The sequence below is a fragment of the Salmo salar genome, chromosome ssa12, assembly GCF_905237065.1.
Source record: "Salmo salar chromosome ssa12, Ssal_v3.1, whole genome shotgun sequence".
Lineage (NCBI taxonomy): Eukaryota > Metazoa > Chordata > Actinopteri > Salmoniformes > Salmonidae > Salmo > Salmo salar.
Window position 1 is genome coordinate 18,809,503 of NC_059453.1, and position 18,100 is coordinate 18,827,602.

Genomic DNA, 18,100 nt, shown 5'->3' on the forward strand with positions numbered 1-18,100 from the left:
ATTCAGCTACTCCCTCTATGCGCATGTTTCAAGTGACTGCCAGGCAAGGGTAGAAGATAGCAGACAACAAGATTCTTAACGTTTTCTTGACTTTACTCGACTTTTATAGATCACATAAAATGTTATCCAGGAACTTTCTGAAGTAAACTAGGCTACATGTGACGTTTATTTGTTTGAACTTAATTCCGTTTTGATATTTAAATAGAGGTTTGATTGCTCTGGTCTAGGGACGCATCATTTGCAGCCTTGGGAATCGAATTTTCTCTCCGCAACTCCTTAGTCATGATCTCTGCACTACAACAAAGTAGTCTAACTGTACTGTAGACTACAACATTTCATTCCATACAAAGAAACAATAGCTTCCACAATGGATCGGGTAAGTCTGGCTTTAACAGTATATGCTTGCTGTGTTGTACAAAATGTCCAGGCCTAGTTTTAATCGTCTTTGATCCTTCACATTCCTGTGTTGGGTTTAAACGTCTCGACCAAAAAAACATGACGGTAAAACTTGTTGTGATTTTTTTTCTTCTTCTTCAAAGTAGCCTGCTACTATATCATGTTTAGGAATCTGTGATAATGAACTAATTATCTCTCCTTCCTCCACAAAGTGTTCACATTCCTTTCGAACACGTTATCCATTATTGTACCAGATACTCAAGTGGCCGTTCTAACATAGAAAAAAATGGAAGGCAATCGGTAAAGAGGCAAGATCAGGTGGGACCATTATAGCCAATGAGAGGGCAGACATGCGTGTTTCCACTAGTTTCCACAGCCACAAACGTCTATATCGCATTTTCATTTATTTAAGGTTAGGCATAAAGCTAGAAGTGTTGTTAGGGTGAAAATCACATGTTAATAAGATACATTGTAGAAATGGGCGTGGTTTATGGCTTTGTTTGCGGTAACTATTGAAGTCCAGGCACTATTTCCATATGAAGTTTCGTACTTTAATCAATAAACTCCTAGCAACCTAATCGTTACGAAATGTATATTAGGCAGAAGACAGATTTTGGGCCCAGTTATCCCTCTCTCTACATCGCTGTTTGAAGGGAAATGACTGGTATGAGATAAATGGTGGAAACTAGCCCATGCCTCCACCAACCCAATGCTCTTAGATTTGTGGGTTGGAGTGAAGATTGAACATTTGAGGAAAAAAGGAGATGTTCGAGGAATGCACCCAAATCAGAGGTTTAGACTGAATTAATACAATATTTGGTTTAATGTTAATCTATGTTGAATACTTCCAACAGGACAAAGCTAGCCCGTCCCTCTCCATCCTCCCGGAGTCCCCAGATCATTCGCCTCCCTGTACTTTACTGCTGGGTCTGGTCGTCTGCAGGAAAACACCAGGGCAGAGTGGAACTGAGAGAGGAAAAGGAGAAGAGGAACATGGAGATTTGATTTCATTAAGTAAGAACCATGGTGTGTGGATTAGATTACAGTCTGCTTCTGTGACAATTTAATTGATGAAAATATCTTGTCGTGCCACCCAATTTTAAGAAGTGTACCAAAAAAAGTTTGATTTCACGTAATTTTAACATTCTGTCATAAAGATCACGTGTTCAACTTAATAAAACAAATGTTTTGCCATCTCAAGAGGTTAAATGAAATATAAATCCTATAGTAAGAGCCAATGTGCTAAATAAAGTAACAGGGTTGACCGTAACAGGGGACTAGTGAAAACAACAAAAACATTACATTGGTAAAATAGTCCTTTAAATCAGCCATGAATCTGCTTGTGACAGGGGGAATGGAAGCTAGTATTGTGCAAAAGGGAGTGGTAATTGAATGCAATCTTAACAAAAAAAGTTATTGTTTAAACATTTCTAGCATGTCTGTGTCTGGGTAGAAGGGTTGAGATGCTCAGTTTTCCACCACAAAACAGAATTTACAAAAAGACTAGAACCAGATCACCTGCTTTTACTCTATGATTTGACTATTAGATGTTCAATGTTTCTTATGCAACAATTATTTTAACTGATTATGGCAGAAGGCCGTTACTCTGCTTATCTTAATTGGTGTAAGGTCATAACTGAAGTAAGCATACGCCTTTAAAAACACCTGGTTTTCTGAACAATCTGTAGAATGATTAGGACATGTAAACACCTTAATCAGAGTTATAGAGGTGTATTTAATCTGTGCATGTGCTAACACAAGCAGCGCAAGCTTCATTCTTTTGCTCGAGTGCAGTGACTTCAGGAAAAACTGAAAGTATACAGCTTAGAAATAGTTTTCACATACACACTTTATTTGTCCAAACTTAGAATCAAATATGCTTAAAAATAACATGATCGCTGTTATAGAACCTTTTATTTTGATAGCCAATTTTTTTAAATGTATCATAGTCCCATCAGGTAGCCTGATTTCAGATGTGTCCATGTAAACAGGTTTTTTAGGGAAATTGTTCTTTCATAGCATGTCAACGTTTAAATCAAACTCTTATACTAATTGACTTCACAATAATCATATTATTCTGCGCTTGTAACTTTACTCAATGATGGTAAAACTTGGAATAATTATTTTATTAGGTGGGTTAAAATCTTTCTAGAAGTTAAATAGGGTTGACGGAGGGACCTGTCAAATTGCTGAATGGTGTAACTTCAGAAAGTTTTTATTCAAATACAAATCTGATTAATTGAATTCTCCATGTGTTCTGTATTAAATGGCACTTTATTTAAAATAATAACAGTTCAATATTAGAATACAATTATTAAAGGAAAAATGTAAAACGGACCCAAAAGGCATTTATTTCATGGAAGGATCCATCTGTTTATGGATCCATATTTGCAAAACGTAATTATTCAATGTCTTTTTTTCACAGGGGACATCCCAAATCGTTGCTCTCTCAGTGGAAGGAGCTTATCATCTGTGGAACCTCAACAACATCATGATGCTGACAAGAAAGAGAAGACTCTCTCCAGATCAGAACACTTCAAGAAACACCGGCAGAGACGAATAGGGAAGAAACCTCACCACTGCTGTTCTGACTGTGGGAAGAGTTTTGCTAAACAGATGGAAATGTTGATTGATGACCCGATTCACAATAGAGAGAAACCGTACCACTGCTCTCACTGTGGGAAGAGTTTAGCTGCATCTAAAATCTTAAAATCTCATCAGAGAATTCATACAGGGGAGAGGACTTACACCTGCTTTGATTGTGGGAAATACTTCAGTCGTTCAGGAGACCTGACTGCACACCAACGCATACACACAGGAGAGAAGCCTTATAGCTGTGATCAGTGTGGGAAGAGCTTCAATCATTCAGGATCCCTAACTAAACACGAACGCATACACACAGGAGAGAAGCCTTATAGCTGTGATCAGTGTGGGAAGAGCTTCAATCAATCAGGATCCCTGACTACACACCAATGCATACACACAGGAGAGAGACATTATAGCTGTGATCAGTGTGGGAAGAGCTTCCGTCATTCAGGATCCCTGACTACACACCAACGCATACACACAGGAGAGAAACCTTATAGCTGTGATCAGTGTGGGAAGAGCTTCAATCATTCAGGATCCCTGACTAAACACCAACGCATACACACAGGAGAGAAGCCTTATAGCTGTGATCAGTGTGGGAAGAGCTTCAATCATTCAGGATCCCTGACTACACACCAATGCATACACACAGGAGAGAAGCCTTATAGCTGTGATCAGTGTGGGAAGACCTTCCGTCATTCAGGATCCCTGACTACACACCAACGCATGCACACAGGAGAGAAGCCTTATGGCTGTGATCAGTGTGGGATGAGCTTCAATCATTCAGGAAACCTGACTACACACCAACGCATACACACAGGAGAGAAGCCTTATAGCTGTGATCAGTGTGGGAAAAGTTTCAGTCGATCAGGAGCCCTGACTACACACCAACGCATACACACAGGAGAGAAGCCTTATAGCTGTGATCAGTGTGGGAAGAGCTTCAATCAATCAGGAGCCCTGACTACACACCAACGCATACACACAGGAGAGAAGCCTTATAGCTGTGATCAGTGTGGGAAGAGCTTCAATCATTCAGGAGCCCTGACTACACACCAACGCATACACACAGGAGAGAAGCCTTATAGCTGTGATCAGTGTGGGAGGAGCTTCAATCATTCAGGATCCCTGTCTACACACCAATGCATACACACAGGAGAGAAGCCTTATAGCTGTGATCAGTGTGGGAAGAGCTTCAGTCAATCAGGAGCCCTGACTGCACACCAACGCATACACACAGGAGAGAAGCCTTATAGCTGTGATCAGTGTGGGAAGAGCTTCAATCGATCAGGAGACCTGACTGCACACCAACGCATACACACAGGAGAGAAGCCTTATAGCTGTGATCAGTGTGGGAAGAGCTTCAATCGATCAGGAGCCCTGACTACACACCAACGCATACACACAGGAGAGAAGCCTTATAGCTGTGATCAGTGTGGGAAGAGCTTCAATCAATCAGGAGACCTGACTGCACACCAACGCATACACACAGGAGAGAAACCTTATAGCTGTGATCAGTGTGGGAAGAGCTTCAATCATTCAGGATCCCTGACTAAACACCAACGCATACACACAGGAGAGAAGCCTTATAGCTGTGATCAGTGTGGGAAGAGTTTCAATCATTCAGGATCCCTGACTAAACACCAACGCATACACACAGGAGAGAAGCCTTATAGCTGTGATCATTGTGGGAAGAGCTTTGCTCTATCCGGAAACCTGACTACACACCAACGCATACACACAGGAGAGAAGCCTTATAGCTGTGATCAGTGCGGGAAGAGTTTCAGGAAGATAGAATACTTGACTATACACCAGCGCATACACACAGGAGAGAAGCCTTATAGCTGTGATCAGTGTGGGAAGAGTTTTTCTCAGAATTCCACCCTGACTACACACCAGATCACACACACAGGAGAGACACCTTACTCCTGTCTATGTGGAAAGAGCTTTGCTCGTTCAGGGTCTCTGAAAAAACACCAGAAAGCACAAACATGTAATATTTTATGTCCGTCCTCTCCGGCACTGGTTCCAGATCCCTAAATAAAGTTTCAATGGAAAACATCTTGTCATGAGTCATCCATCTCCCATTCTCTAACAGTTTACTAAGTCTGACTACCATGGTAACCAGTGTAGCATAATATGCAGCTCTGGATCCGTATGTATTAAGCGTCTTGGAGTAGGAGTGCTGATGTGGGGTGGGGGTATCTTATTTCATTAATTCCTATTATCCATTAAATATATGTTTTTAAAATCTCTATTTTTATAAGGATCACAGGCCTTTTGTATAAAGATGTTCACATATTTATTGTAAAACCCTTCACCAGGTTTTAGTGTAGCTGATGGGACATATGGAAGTACAGAAGACATAGGACTATTACTGTGGTCAAATTATGTTGTTGCATTTATTTTAAAGGATTTTATTTGTGATATCTTTGAACTTTCCTTATTGTATATTAAGTGTGGTCCAGAAAGATGTTCACACATTTTATTGTGAATCGAATGATGTGTTGGTTGTTAGGAAGAGGCATCATGAGGGCAGGAAGCCAGCTCTGCCCATCAGTACTTATAGGTCATGTCAACCACAGACCTCACACTCTTCTGTTTTCTCACGGCCAGTAAGGTCTCCTACCAAACTCCTCTCTTCACACTGGAAATACACTTGATAATATCTTGTACCTTACCATTGGTGATTTGTTACGCAGAACGAATGCTTGCATGTAAATGTCATTGTAAAACATATCTGGAATGTGGTTTCATGTTTTCTTGTTTTGTTTTACATTGCTGATTGCATTTACACTTTTTTTTTAAAATATGTATTTTTTAAATGTTTAGCTGAATTATGTTGAATTGACCAATTAGTTGTTGCCCTGTGTCCCAACACTCAATGTTGTAGTCATGGTACTGAGATTAAAACAGGTTTAAAACATTCAACAGAGAAACACGTGTCTTACAGTGCTACACATCTGTTACAATAAGTGTTGTTTCCTGCTTAATGTAATTATCAGGTGTAGTTATTCACCAGTTATAAAGTGTGTTTGTTGTTTCTATGGCTGCAAGGAGGGAGATGCAACAATAGTTATGAGAACAACTGGACCCAAATAGAACTCTGTTCCAAGTTGCTGTCAGGTTAAAGTAGACAATAGCAGACAACCGGATACTTTTGGAAAGGGGTGTTGTTGAACGTTTTCTTGGGGTTTACTCAACCTGTATAGATTAGGTAAAATCTTATCCAGGAACTTTCTGAAATAAGATTAGCCTGGGGCAGCAGGTAGCCTAGTGGTTAGAGCGTTGGGAAAGTAACTGAATGGTTGCTAAATCGAATCCCGAGCTGACAAGGTAAACATCTGTAGTTCTGCCCTTGAACAAGGCAGTTATCCCACTGTTCCTAGGCCGTCATTGTAAATAAAAATGTGTTCTTATCTGACTTGCGTAGTTAAATAAAGATGTGAGATGTTATGCTGTCATAACGTAATTGCGCTTGAATATCTAAATAGATGTTTGATTGCTCTGGTCTAGGGGTTCATCAGTTGCAGCCTTGAGACTGGAATTCTATCACGGCAACCCCCTAATCCTTATCTGAACTCTGTGACAACAAAGTAACTGTACTGTAGCCTACACATTTCTAGTCTTAGTAAGAAACACTGAAGAAAACAATAGCTTCCACGATGGATCCGGTAAGTCTGGTTTTCATTTAACAGTATAGGCCTGCTGTGTTGTATCAATGTCTAGGTGTAGTTTATCATCTTTGATCCTCCACATTCCTTTGTTCGGTTTAAATTGCTGGACAAAAATAAACATGATTGTAAAACTTGTTAGGATATTTTTTCCGTCAGAAAATTTGTGTACATCTATATCATGTCATCTGTCATATTACCTAATGTATCTCTACTTCCTCCCAAACTGTGCACTTGTTCACCTCCACTGATTTGAAAATCTAATTATCCATTATATGACCAGATACTCACTCTGACAGTGAAAATACATATTCTTCTTTGGGGTTTATCGGTGGTTGGCATCCAACTTCATGGTACATTACACCACCTAATGTACTAGAGTGTGGGCCAGCAACAGGGATCGAGGAACTAAATCCTATCTGCCAGCCAGCCAGTTTCTCTTAAAAGTAGAAATATTTGCGACTGTATCTAACAATGTTCTTCTTATTAAACTCAATTCCTGCTCACACGCTGGAGAGAATCCCTACTCCTGTCTTTGTGGTGTGAGAGAAATTCAATAAGAAGAGAGACTTTTCAAACAACATTTTTATTATAAGATTTGCAAAAATGAAGCTATCAACCATCACTAACAATAGTCAGTGTTGAAAGCTCAATGAACAGAGCTGTCTTTCACCTTTTGTTGAAAGTACATCCTTTTATATTTGACAGTTAGCAGATGTGCAGATACAGGCACTGGAAACAGAGTTGTAAGAAGTAATTTAGCTCGTCTGTGTAGATCAAGATGGCTGATATCGGCACCACTCTGTCCATTTTCCAGCCCCTAGGGGGTACTCGGGTGAAGCTAATGAGAAATAAAACTTTTCTTAAGTGGACTGGGGAAGAGGAAGAAAAATGAACCTAGAATGCTATAAATGGCTGTTACACTGTGCTGACAGTAACTTTCACGTAGGTGTTTATATGAGCTCATAAAAAAGGTAACAACAATTCAGGTAAGTGATAATTGTATCTAGGCAGATTACCATGTTCATTTTTTTAAATATCTATATTTTTAACCTTTATTTAACTAGGAAAGTCAGTTAAAAACAAATTCTTATGTACAATGGCGGCCTACCCCGGCCAAACCTGGGCCAATTGTGTGCCGCCCTATGGGACTCGGCCGGATGTGATGCAGTGTAACGGCTGTCTTCATAAATGAACCAAGGCGCAGCAGGTATGTGAATACTCATCTTTAATTACCCAACAAAAGGAGTAAAGCATCCACAGGAAACAATAAACACGACAGCAGCAACAGTTTGCAGGCTAAAACACGCAGTGCAAAACAACCACCCACAACCCCAAAGAAAAACACACACACCTATATAGGACTTCCAATCAAAGGCAACTCAACACACCTGCCTTCAATTGGAAGTCCCAATCAACAATACAAACATTCCCCATACACAAAACTGCCACGTCCTGACCCCAAAACTAAAACAATAGCTCCATCTGCCGGTCAGGACGTGACAGTACCCCCCCCCCCCCTTTAGGTGCAGATCCCGGAATGCTGCTACTAATAGAAAACACCAACAAAAAACCCATAAACAATAACCCCTAAACAATAAGGGAGGGAAGGGAGGGTGGCTGCCGTCACCGACGGCACTGTGCTACACCCTCCCTCCCCAGCCCACCTATCCTGGAGGTGGCTCAGGTGCAGGACGTGGACCTCGCTCCACCTTCGGCGTCGCCCACTTTGGTGGCGCCGATAGCTGCGCCGGGCAGACGGGCCACTCGGGCTGACCCTGGCAGACGGACCACTCTGGCTGGGTCGGAGGACATGCGGGCCACTCTGGCTGGGTCGGAGGACATGCGGGCCACTCTGGCTGGGTCGGAGGACATGCGGGCCACTCTGGCTGGGTCGGCGGACAGGCGGGCCACTCGTGCTGGGTCGGCGGACAGGCGGGCCACTCGGGCTGGGCCGGAAGGCATGCGGGCCACTCGGGCTGGGACGGAAGGCATGCGGGCCACTCGGGCTGGGCCGGAGGGCAGGAGGGCCACTCGGGCTGGGCCGGAGGGCAGGAGGGCCACTCGGGCTGGGCCGGAGGGCAGGAGGGCCACTCGGGCTGGACCGGAGGGCAGGAGGGCCACTCGGGCTGGACCGGAGGGCAGGAGGGCCACTCGGGCTGGGCCGGAGGGCAGGAGGGCCACTCGGGCTGGGCCGGAGGGCAGGAGGGCCACTCGGGCTGGGCCGGAGGGCAGGAGGGCCACTCGGGCTGGGCCGGAGGGCACGAGGGCCACTCGGGCTGGGCCGGAGGGCAGGAGGGCCACTCGGGCTGGGCCGGAGGACGGCAGGGCCACTCGGGCTGGGCCAGAGGGCAGGCAGTGCACCCTGGCAGATCCGGGCAGTCTGGCCGCTCCGGCGGATCCGGGCAGTCTGGCCGCTCCGGTGGATCCGGGCAGTCTGGCCGCTCCGGCGGTTCCGGGCTGGCGGGCGGCTCCGGCGACTCCTGACTGGCGGGCGGCTCCGGCGACTCCTGACTGGCGGGCGGCTCCGGCGACTCCTGACTGGCGGGCGGCTCCGGCGACTCCTGACTGGCGGGCGGCTCCGGCGACTGTTGACTGGCGGGCGGCTCCCGGCGACTGTTGACTGGCGGGCGGCTCCGGCGACTGTTGACTGGCGGGCGGCGACTGTTGACTGGCGGGCGGCGACTGTTGACTGGCGGGCGGCGACTGTTGACTGGCGGGCGGCGACTGTTGACTGGCGGGCGGCTCCGGCGACTGTTGACTGGCGGGCGGCTCCGGCGACTGTTGACTGGCGGGCGGCTCTGGTGACTGTTGACTGGCGAGGCTGGGCTGACACACTAGTCTCCTGATGCATGGGGCTGGTATTGGACGTGCCAGCCTGGAGACACGCACCTCCATGCTAGTGCGTCTAGCGGGAAACACCAGACTGAAAGGGCGCACTGGCGGTCTTGATTGCAGGGTTGGCATCACCCCTTCCGGCTCGATGCTCACCTTGCCCTGGCACCTGCGGGGCGCTGGTACTGGGCGAACTGGGCTGTGCGTCCGTATAGGCGAGATGGTGCGTACCTCAGCGTAACATGGCGCCCTCCACCTCATACGCACCTCCCTGTAGTCACGGGTAGCTGGCTTACGGCTCTTCCCTGGCCTGGCCAAGCTACCCGTGTGCCCCCCCAAAAAATTATTGGGGGTGCCTCTCGGGTTTCCTACCCAACCGTGTTCCAGCATAACGTTCCCGTTGGTTCCTCTGTCCAGCTGCCTCCACTCTCCTGAGTGCCTCCACCTGTTCCCATGGGAGGCGATCCCTTCCGGCCAGGATCTCTTCCCAGGTGTAGGCTCCCTTGGCGTCCAGGACGTCCTCCCATGTCCATTCCTCCCTTTTCTTCTCCTGTGGCTTCCTCCTCTTCTGCTGCTTGGTCCTGGTTTGGTGGGTGGTTCTGTAACTTCTGTCTTCATAAATGAACCAAGGCGCAGCAGGTATGTGAATACTCATCTTTAATTACCCAACAAAAGGAGTAAAGCATCCACAGGAAACAATAAACACGACAGCAGCAACAGTTTGCAGGCTAAAACACGCAGTGCAAAACAACCACCCACAACCCCAAAGAAAAACACACACACCTATATAGGACTTCCAATCAAAGGCAACTCAACACACCTGCCTTCAATTGGAAGTCCCAATTAACAATACAAACATTCCCCATACACAAAACTGCCATGTCCTGACCCCAAAACTAAAACAATAGCTCCATCTGCTGGTCAGGACGTGACATGCAGCCTGGATTCAAACCAGAGACTACAATAACGACTCTTACACTGAGATGCAGTGCCTTAGATCGCTACGCCACTCAGGGGCAATCTATTACACCATCCATCCACCAGACTAGAATAGACCTACACATAGTCTGTGTCTGAAATGGCATCCTATTCCCTAAATACTGCCAGGTGACATTTCAGATGTAGCCATCCTCTCTAACAGTTAAAAGCCAAACAAATGATGTCAGGAACTCCAAATGTCATTAAGTCACTATTGGGGATTGTCAATGCAATGACATCTCACAAATCATCATCGCCATGGGGATGCTCCATGACATCATTTATTTGGATGGTTGAAGTGTTGTAAAGCAGTGGGCGGGACAACACTACACTCTTAGAAAAAAAGGTGCTATCTAGAACCTTAAAGGGTTCTTCGGCTGTCCTCATAGGAGAACCCTTTGAAGAACCCTTTTGAGTTTCAGGTAGAACCTCTGGTTCAAGGTAGAACTCTTTAGGGTTCCATGTAGAACCCTTTCTACAGACCAGGTGCTTTGAGAAACTGTACCCGTCACATTAGGAAACTGTTGCATTGAACATTTATGAGAATGGTGGGCAGAATTTTCTGGACATACCTACCTTAAATAATACTTTTCAGATCAGTTTGATAAAACACTTACTAAGAAGACCTACTTCTATGTGGAACTGCATCCCTCATCATGTCTTTTCTTCTTTTGGTGGCCTTAACTTCATGTTGGTTTGCAATTATAATATTGACAAAGTTCCAGTGAAGCTCCGCTTTTCATTGGCAGGTTTTCTAGTCATGGTCCTTCATTTAGAAGCGTAATTTCTCCCCACAATATATTATATCTGGAATAATCAGCACATATTGTATAACAATAAATCTCTGTTTTTAGAATATTGGTTCAGAAATAATATCCTCTTGGTGAGACAACTTGCAGAGGGTCTTTTACTTCATTATGACTCATTCTTATCACTTTACAAGATCCCTATAACGCCTAAAGAGTTTGCAATGGTTTTAGTCTCCATTCCCTCAGGTGTTGCTTTATTATTCAGGAACATGTTAAGACCCTCAGAACCTATCTTTGATTACCGCTGTTGACTCAACAGTAGTAAAGATTTGTTTTTGTTTTGGTCCGTTCGACAACAGAGCGGTACATGCCTTGTATCAACAAGATTTTGTATCTATGTACCTTATGTTATGCCTTACTGGAATCGTTTTATTGATAATATCTGTTGTCTCACACATACGTACTTACTAACACAATTAAGGAAGTTTATTATATAATTATTCGTTCATATTACCCTGCCAACCACTACATGAAGAAGTACAAAAAATAGATACATTCAAATTCTACCTTTTGAAATGACCACCCAGAAACAGTGTTGAATCTTTTTTTTATGGTATTCATGTAAAGAATCTGTGGCAAGTCATCAGTAGATTTATAATGGAACAAATTCATGAAGATTTGACACTATTAAGGAGAGACGTACTGCATGAATTCTTTACCTACGATTGAAATAATTTGGATGGATATTTTTCTTTTTCGTTCACTCGCCGTAAAGTAGGTGGCGGCAATACGCCAATAGGTGTAGTCTGCCATAAAATCCAAAAGAAGAACAAGACAACAGCAAATTGTTGACGCGGACATCTAGCGGCAAACAGTTCAAAACATACAAAGAAACAGTAGCTTCCCCAATGGATCGGGTAAGTCTGGTTTTAACATTATATGCCTGCTCTGTTGTATAAAATGTCTAGGCCTAGTTTTCATCATATTTGATCCTTCAAATTTCTGTGTTCTGTTTAGTTATGTTTGGGGCGGCAGGTAGCCTAGTGGTTAGAGCGAGTTAACCATTAGTATATGTGTAATCAGAACCAATGCAAGCTCAGTCAGTACAGGCTTAACCATTCTGGGTCATGCCTGGTCTTGTGAATGCTATTGGACATGCACATTAGTTAATCATTGATAGGCACCAGTAGACATGCACCTTTATTAGGAATATATGTATGTATGGGGGTGGCAGGTAGCCTAGTGGTTAGAGCATTGGGCCAGTAACCGAAAGGTTGCTGGATCGAATCCCCGAGCTGACAGGTAAAAAATCTGTCATTCTGCACCAGAACAAGGCCGTCATTGTAAATAAAAATGTATTCCTAACTGACTTGCCTGGTAAAAAATATATATATTTTTTGTATAAGTACTATGGTGACGCCACCAATATAATCTAAGATGGGCGTAAATAAAACAATATAATCTAAGATGGGCGTAAATAAGTCAGAAGTGAGACAAAAAGATAATGCTGGTGAAATGCCAAAGGGTATAAATAATTTACATTAATAGGAGTGACTATGTATGTTATGTAAGGATGAAACTGTATAAAAGGAGTGTGCTGAGACTGGCAAAGTCAGATGATCCTTGGACCAGCTTGGCTTTGTAATAAAGTCTATTTAAATTTAAAGTTCCGGTATCTGAGAAATATTTCTGAACCAATATTTCCACGACACTAGCTAGATTAGATTAGCTTACTAGGTACAATATTAGCTTTTTCTTAAGGGGTGGATCTGCTTAATATTGCGGAATGATTGTTTCTTCCATCAATGCAATTGTCTGCATCATTTCCAATCCCCCATATATTTTTGGGGTAAATATATACACTGCTCAAAAAAATAAAGGGAACACTTAAACAACGTAATGTAACTCCAAGTCAATCACACTTCTGTGAAATTAAACTGTCCACTTAGGAAGCAACACTGATTGACAATAAATGTCACATGCTGTTGTGCAAATGAAATAGACAACAGGTGGAAATTATAGGCAATAAGCAAGACACCCCCAATAAAGGAGTGGTTCTGCAGGTGGTAACCACAGACCACTTCTCAGTTCCTATGCTTCCTGGCTGATGTTTTGGTCACTTTTGAATGCTGGCGGTGCTTTCACTCAAGTGGTAGCATGAGACGGAGTCTACAACCCACACAAGTGGCTCAGGTAGTGCAGCTCATCCAGGATGGCACATCAATGCGAGCTGTGGCAAGAAGGTTTGCTGTGTCTGTCAGCGTAGTGTCCAGAGCATGGAGGCGCTACCAGGAGACAGGCCAGTACATCAGGAGACGTGGAGGAGGCCGTAGGAGGGCAACAACCCAGCAGCAGGACCGCTACCTCCGCCTTTGTGCAAGGAGGAGCAGGAGGAGCACTGCCAGAGCCCTGCAAAATGACCTCCAGCAGGCCACAAATGTGCATGTGTCTGCTCAAACGGTCAGAAACAGACTCCATGAGGGTGGTATGAGGGCCCGACGTCCACAGGTGGGGGTTGTGCTTACAGCCCAACACCGTGCAGGACGTTTGGCATTTGCCAGAGAACACCAAGATTGGCAAATTCGCCACTGGCGCCCTGTGCTCTTCACAGATGAAAGCAGGTTCACACTGAGCACATGTGATAGACGTGACAGTCTGGAGACGCCGTGGAGAACGTTCTGCTGCCTGCAACATCCTCAAGCATGACCGGTTTGGCGGTGGGTCAGTCATGGTATAGGGTGGCATTTCTTTGGGGGGCCGCACAGCCCTCTGTGTGCTCGCCAGAGGTAGCCTGACTGCCATTAGGTACCGAGATGAGATCCTCAGACCCCTTGTGAGACCATATGCTGGTGCGGTTGGCCCTGGGTTCCTCCTAATGCAAGACAATGCTAGACCTCATGTGGCTGGAGTGTGTCAGCAGTTCCTGCAAGAGGAAGACATTGATGCTATGGACTGGCCCGCCCGTTCCCCAGACCTGAATCCAATTGAGCACATCTGGGACATCATGTCTCGCTCCATCCACCAAGACTGTCCAGGAGTTGGCGGATGCTTTAGTCCAGGTCTGGGAGGAGATCCCTCAGGAGACCATCCGCCACCTCATCAGGAGCATGCCCAGGCATTGTAGGGAGGTCATACAGGCACGTGGAGGCCACACACACTACTGAGCCTCATTTTGACTTGTTTTAAGGACATTACATCAAAGTTGGATCAGCCTGTAGTGTGGTTTTCCACTTTAATTTTGAGTATGACTCCAAATCCAGACCTCCATGGGTTGATAAATTGGATTTCCATGGATTATTTTTGTGTGATTTTGTTGTCAGCACATTCAACTATGTAAAGAAAAAAGTATTTAATAAGATGATTTATTTCATTCAGATCTAGGATGTGTTGTTTAAGTGTTCCCTTTATTTTTTGAGCAGTGTATTAACACACACACACACACCAGTAGAGAACTCCACCCAGCTTTAGGCGGCTGTATTTTTCCACAGTACCCAGACCACCTATCTCCTTATCTTTTGCCAGCCTAACTGTTCCCAGGCCGTTGTTTCTCTCCCTAACTTAAGGAGGCCTCTTCTCCTGTTCCTTTCCCAAGGTCGTCTTATCAACTCTGCCCTGCTCATTTTGAAGTGGTACCAGTGTCTTACTCACACACAGTATTGCAATATAGTTTTTAACCCATTATTATAGCCTTATTTCGAATACATTTCAACAGGTTATAGGGTTTCTGAGTGAAATCATTTAGTCAAACCTTTAATCATATAATTTCCATTACAACTACGCCCAAGCATTACACTACAGCAGCAATCTTTGTGTGAGTTGACAAAATCATGAGGCAAATCAGGTTAAAAAAACAGCAGTTTGTCCTTTTTGTGTCTAAATATTTTATTAAACGAAATCTAATGTGCTGTGGCAAATGCTGCCTTGCCACAAGTTTTTTTTCAGCCGTGATGGAAATTCTGAAATGTGTTCTTGTCACGTCCTGACCAGCAGAGGGAGTAATTGTATTAGTTTTGGTCAGGATGTGGCAGAGGGTTTGTGTTTTTGTATGTATTTCTACGTTCTGTCTAGTTTAGTTTTTCTATGTTTAGGTTTGGGCGTTGGACTCTCAATTGGAGGCAGGTGTTTCTAGTTGCCTCTGATTGAGAGTCCTATAATTAGGTGTGTGTTTGGTTTGGGTTTTGTGGGTAGTTGTTTTTGCATTGCTTTTAGTATAGCCTGCAAGACTGTTGTACTGTCGTGGGTTTTTCGTGTTCACTAATAAATAACAATGATGAGCACGCAACCCGCTGCGCCTTGGTCCATTCCTGACGACAGTTCTGCCTGGAAACCGTCCAATAATTGTTGTCTTCTTGCATGAAAAGGAAGGAAATTACAGCAACTTGTGCCCTGACTACAACATGTCAACCACTCACGTACTTTCGTTTTCATACTGCCAGTGAGTTGTCTTACAAAACCTCTCCACTTTGTTCTGTAAGTACACTTGAAGTCATCTTATAATATAGTGTTTGATAGTATGTTTTTAGTGATAAACCAGTCTTCTGGCTATTGATAATAATAGGGACCCATGTCTCAATGCTATAGGATTATAAGAATAAAACAGATTTTGAGCAATAAATTGATTTATGTGTATACAGTGCTATAGACAGGTCTGTTCAATAAGTAATTGTTTACCTCTCAATTGATTTATAAGGAGTAGTTATTCACCAGGTACAGAGTGAGTTGTTGTTTATGTTTCTAACACTGCAGGGTGGGTGATGCGACAATGGCCTTGAGAACAGCAGGAAGTGTGTTGGTGGTCTTTCTCTTGTCAGTGGCAGGGACTGTATGGTCACGTTCTTAGATTTGTAATAGTCTTCTTATGATAGGTATCCTTGTTGCTATTAAATCAACAGACAATTATAAAATGCCATGAGACGGTTCAGGACAACATGATGTGCCACAGGGTTCAATTCTTGGGCCGACTCTTCTCTGTATACATCAATGATGTCACTCTTGCTGCTGGTGAGTCTCTGATCCACCTCTACACAGACGACACCATTCTGTATACTTCTGGCCCTTCTTTGGACACTGTGTTAACAACCCTCCAGACAAGCTCCAATGCCATACAACTCTCCTTCTGTGGCCTCCAACTGCTCTTAAATACAAGTAAAACTAAATGCATGCTCTTCAACCGATTGCTGCCTGCACCTGCCCGCCCGTCCAGCATCACTACTCTGGACGGTTCTGACTTAGAATATGTGGACAACTACAAATACCTAGGTGTCTGGTTAGACTGTAAACTCTCCTTCCAGACTCACATCAAACATCTCCAATCCAAAGTTAAATCTAGAATTGGCTTCCTATTTCGCAACAAAGCATCCTTCACTCATGCTGCCAAACATACCCTTGTAAAACTGACCATCCTACCGATCCTCGACTTTGGCGATGTCATTTACAAAATAGCCTCCAATACCCTAATCAATAAATTGGATGCAGTCTATCACAGTGCCATCCGCTTTGTCACCAAAGCCCCATATACTACCCACCACTGTGACCTGTACGCTCTCGTTGGCTGGCCCTCGCTTCATACTCGTCACCAAACCCACTGACTCCAGGTCATCTACAAGACCCTGCTAGGTAAAGTCCCCCCTTATCTCAGCTCACTGGTCACCATAGCAGCACCCACCCATAGCACGCGCTCCAGCAGGTATCTCACTGGTCACCCCCAAAGCCAATTCCTTCTTTGGCCTCCTCTCCTTCCAGTTCTCTGCTGCCAATGACTGTAATGAACTACAAAAATCTCTGAAACTGGAAACACTTATCTCCCTCACTAGCTTTAAGCACCAGCTGTCAGAGCAGCTCACAGATCACTGCACCTGTACATAGCCCATCTATAAATAGCCCAAACTACCTCTTCCCCTACTGTATTTATTTTGCTCCTTTGCACCCCAGTATTTCCACTTTGCACATTCATCTACTGCAAATCTACCATTCCAGTGTTTTACTTGCTATGTTGTATTTACTTTGCCACCATGGCCTATTTATTGCCTTTACCTCCCTAAACTCACCTCATTTGCTCACATTGTATATAGACTTATTATTGACTGTTTGTTTTACTTCATGTGTAACTCTGTATGTGTCGAACTGGTTAAATAAAGGTGTTTTATTTTATTTTTATGATTATGAATATTCTGGTGTGTTCAGGGGTATTTTAGGCATTCCCATTTCCCTTCAGAAGCTGGGTCGTTCCACCAATCCGGTGCCTTCTGAGAAGTGTTTCTTGGTCAAAAGATTATTCAGATTACACCTAATTTTCATGAAGAGCATGTGTTGAACTTTGATACCTGACGGTTTTTTACTTTTTCATTACCGTATATTTTTACTTTTTCCCTCACTCAACTTTTTTCATTCATCCCCGGAGGTTTTATCTGGACATGGTTCGTCAGGACTTCAAACAGCCGAAGCTAAGTAACATTAACATGATGCCTTCTAATTGCAGTCGTTGTACTTATAATATACAGGAGAACGATCGCCTTACGGCAAGGATAGCTGTGCTGCAAGCCCAGCTTCAGACGCGATCGTTAGGCAAGGGTAATTTCAGTGTAGGAAAGGATGAAACAGCGTCTGTGCCACCAGTAAGTACAGATAGTAACGTTAGTATAAACCCCCTCGCACGGTCCCCGCAGCCGGACATCTTTCTCATGGCTTCTGGAGGGAAACGCTGTAGGAATGCTCAACCGGTGTCGCTTATTCAGCCGACAGAAACTTTCAACCGGTTCTCCCCATTAAGCGAGTCGGAGTCGGAGGCCGAGACTTCTCTGGTCTCTACTCCTCCCGTTGTGGGGTCTGAGACGCCGACGGCTCCCACCATTAGCTCTGACAAATTGAAAACCCTAGTCATTG

The 18,100-nt window shown here is 44.2% G+C and overlaps 2 protein-coding genes across 3 annotated transcripts in view; both read left to right on the forward strand.

Moving 5' to 3' along the window:
* Positions 1-18,100, forward strand: part of LOC106564400 (zinc finger protein 271-like) — a 92,791-nt gene that overhangs the window by 49,398 nt on the left and 25,293 nt on the right. The window lies entirely within an intron of this gene.
* On the forward strand, positions 240-5,913 carry LOC106564399 (zinc finger protein 345-like). Of its 2 annotated transcripts, none has more exons than XM_014130482.2 (3): positions 240-376; positions 1,251-1,422; positions 2,822-5,913. In XM_014130482.2, exons 1-3 carry the CDS (start codon positions 368-370, stop codon positions 5,020-5,022), a joined length of 2,382 nt encoding a protein of 793 aa, XP_013985957.2. In that variant the 5' UTR covers positions 240-367; the 3' UTR covers positions 5,023-5,913. The 2 variants fall into 2 exon arrangements, with proteins under 2 accessions (XP_013985957.2, XP_013985958.2); XM_014130483.2 differs by having other exon boundaries at positions 1,251-1,410.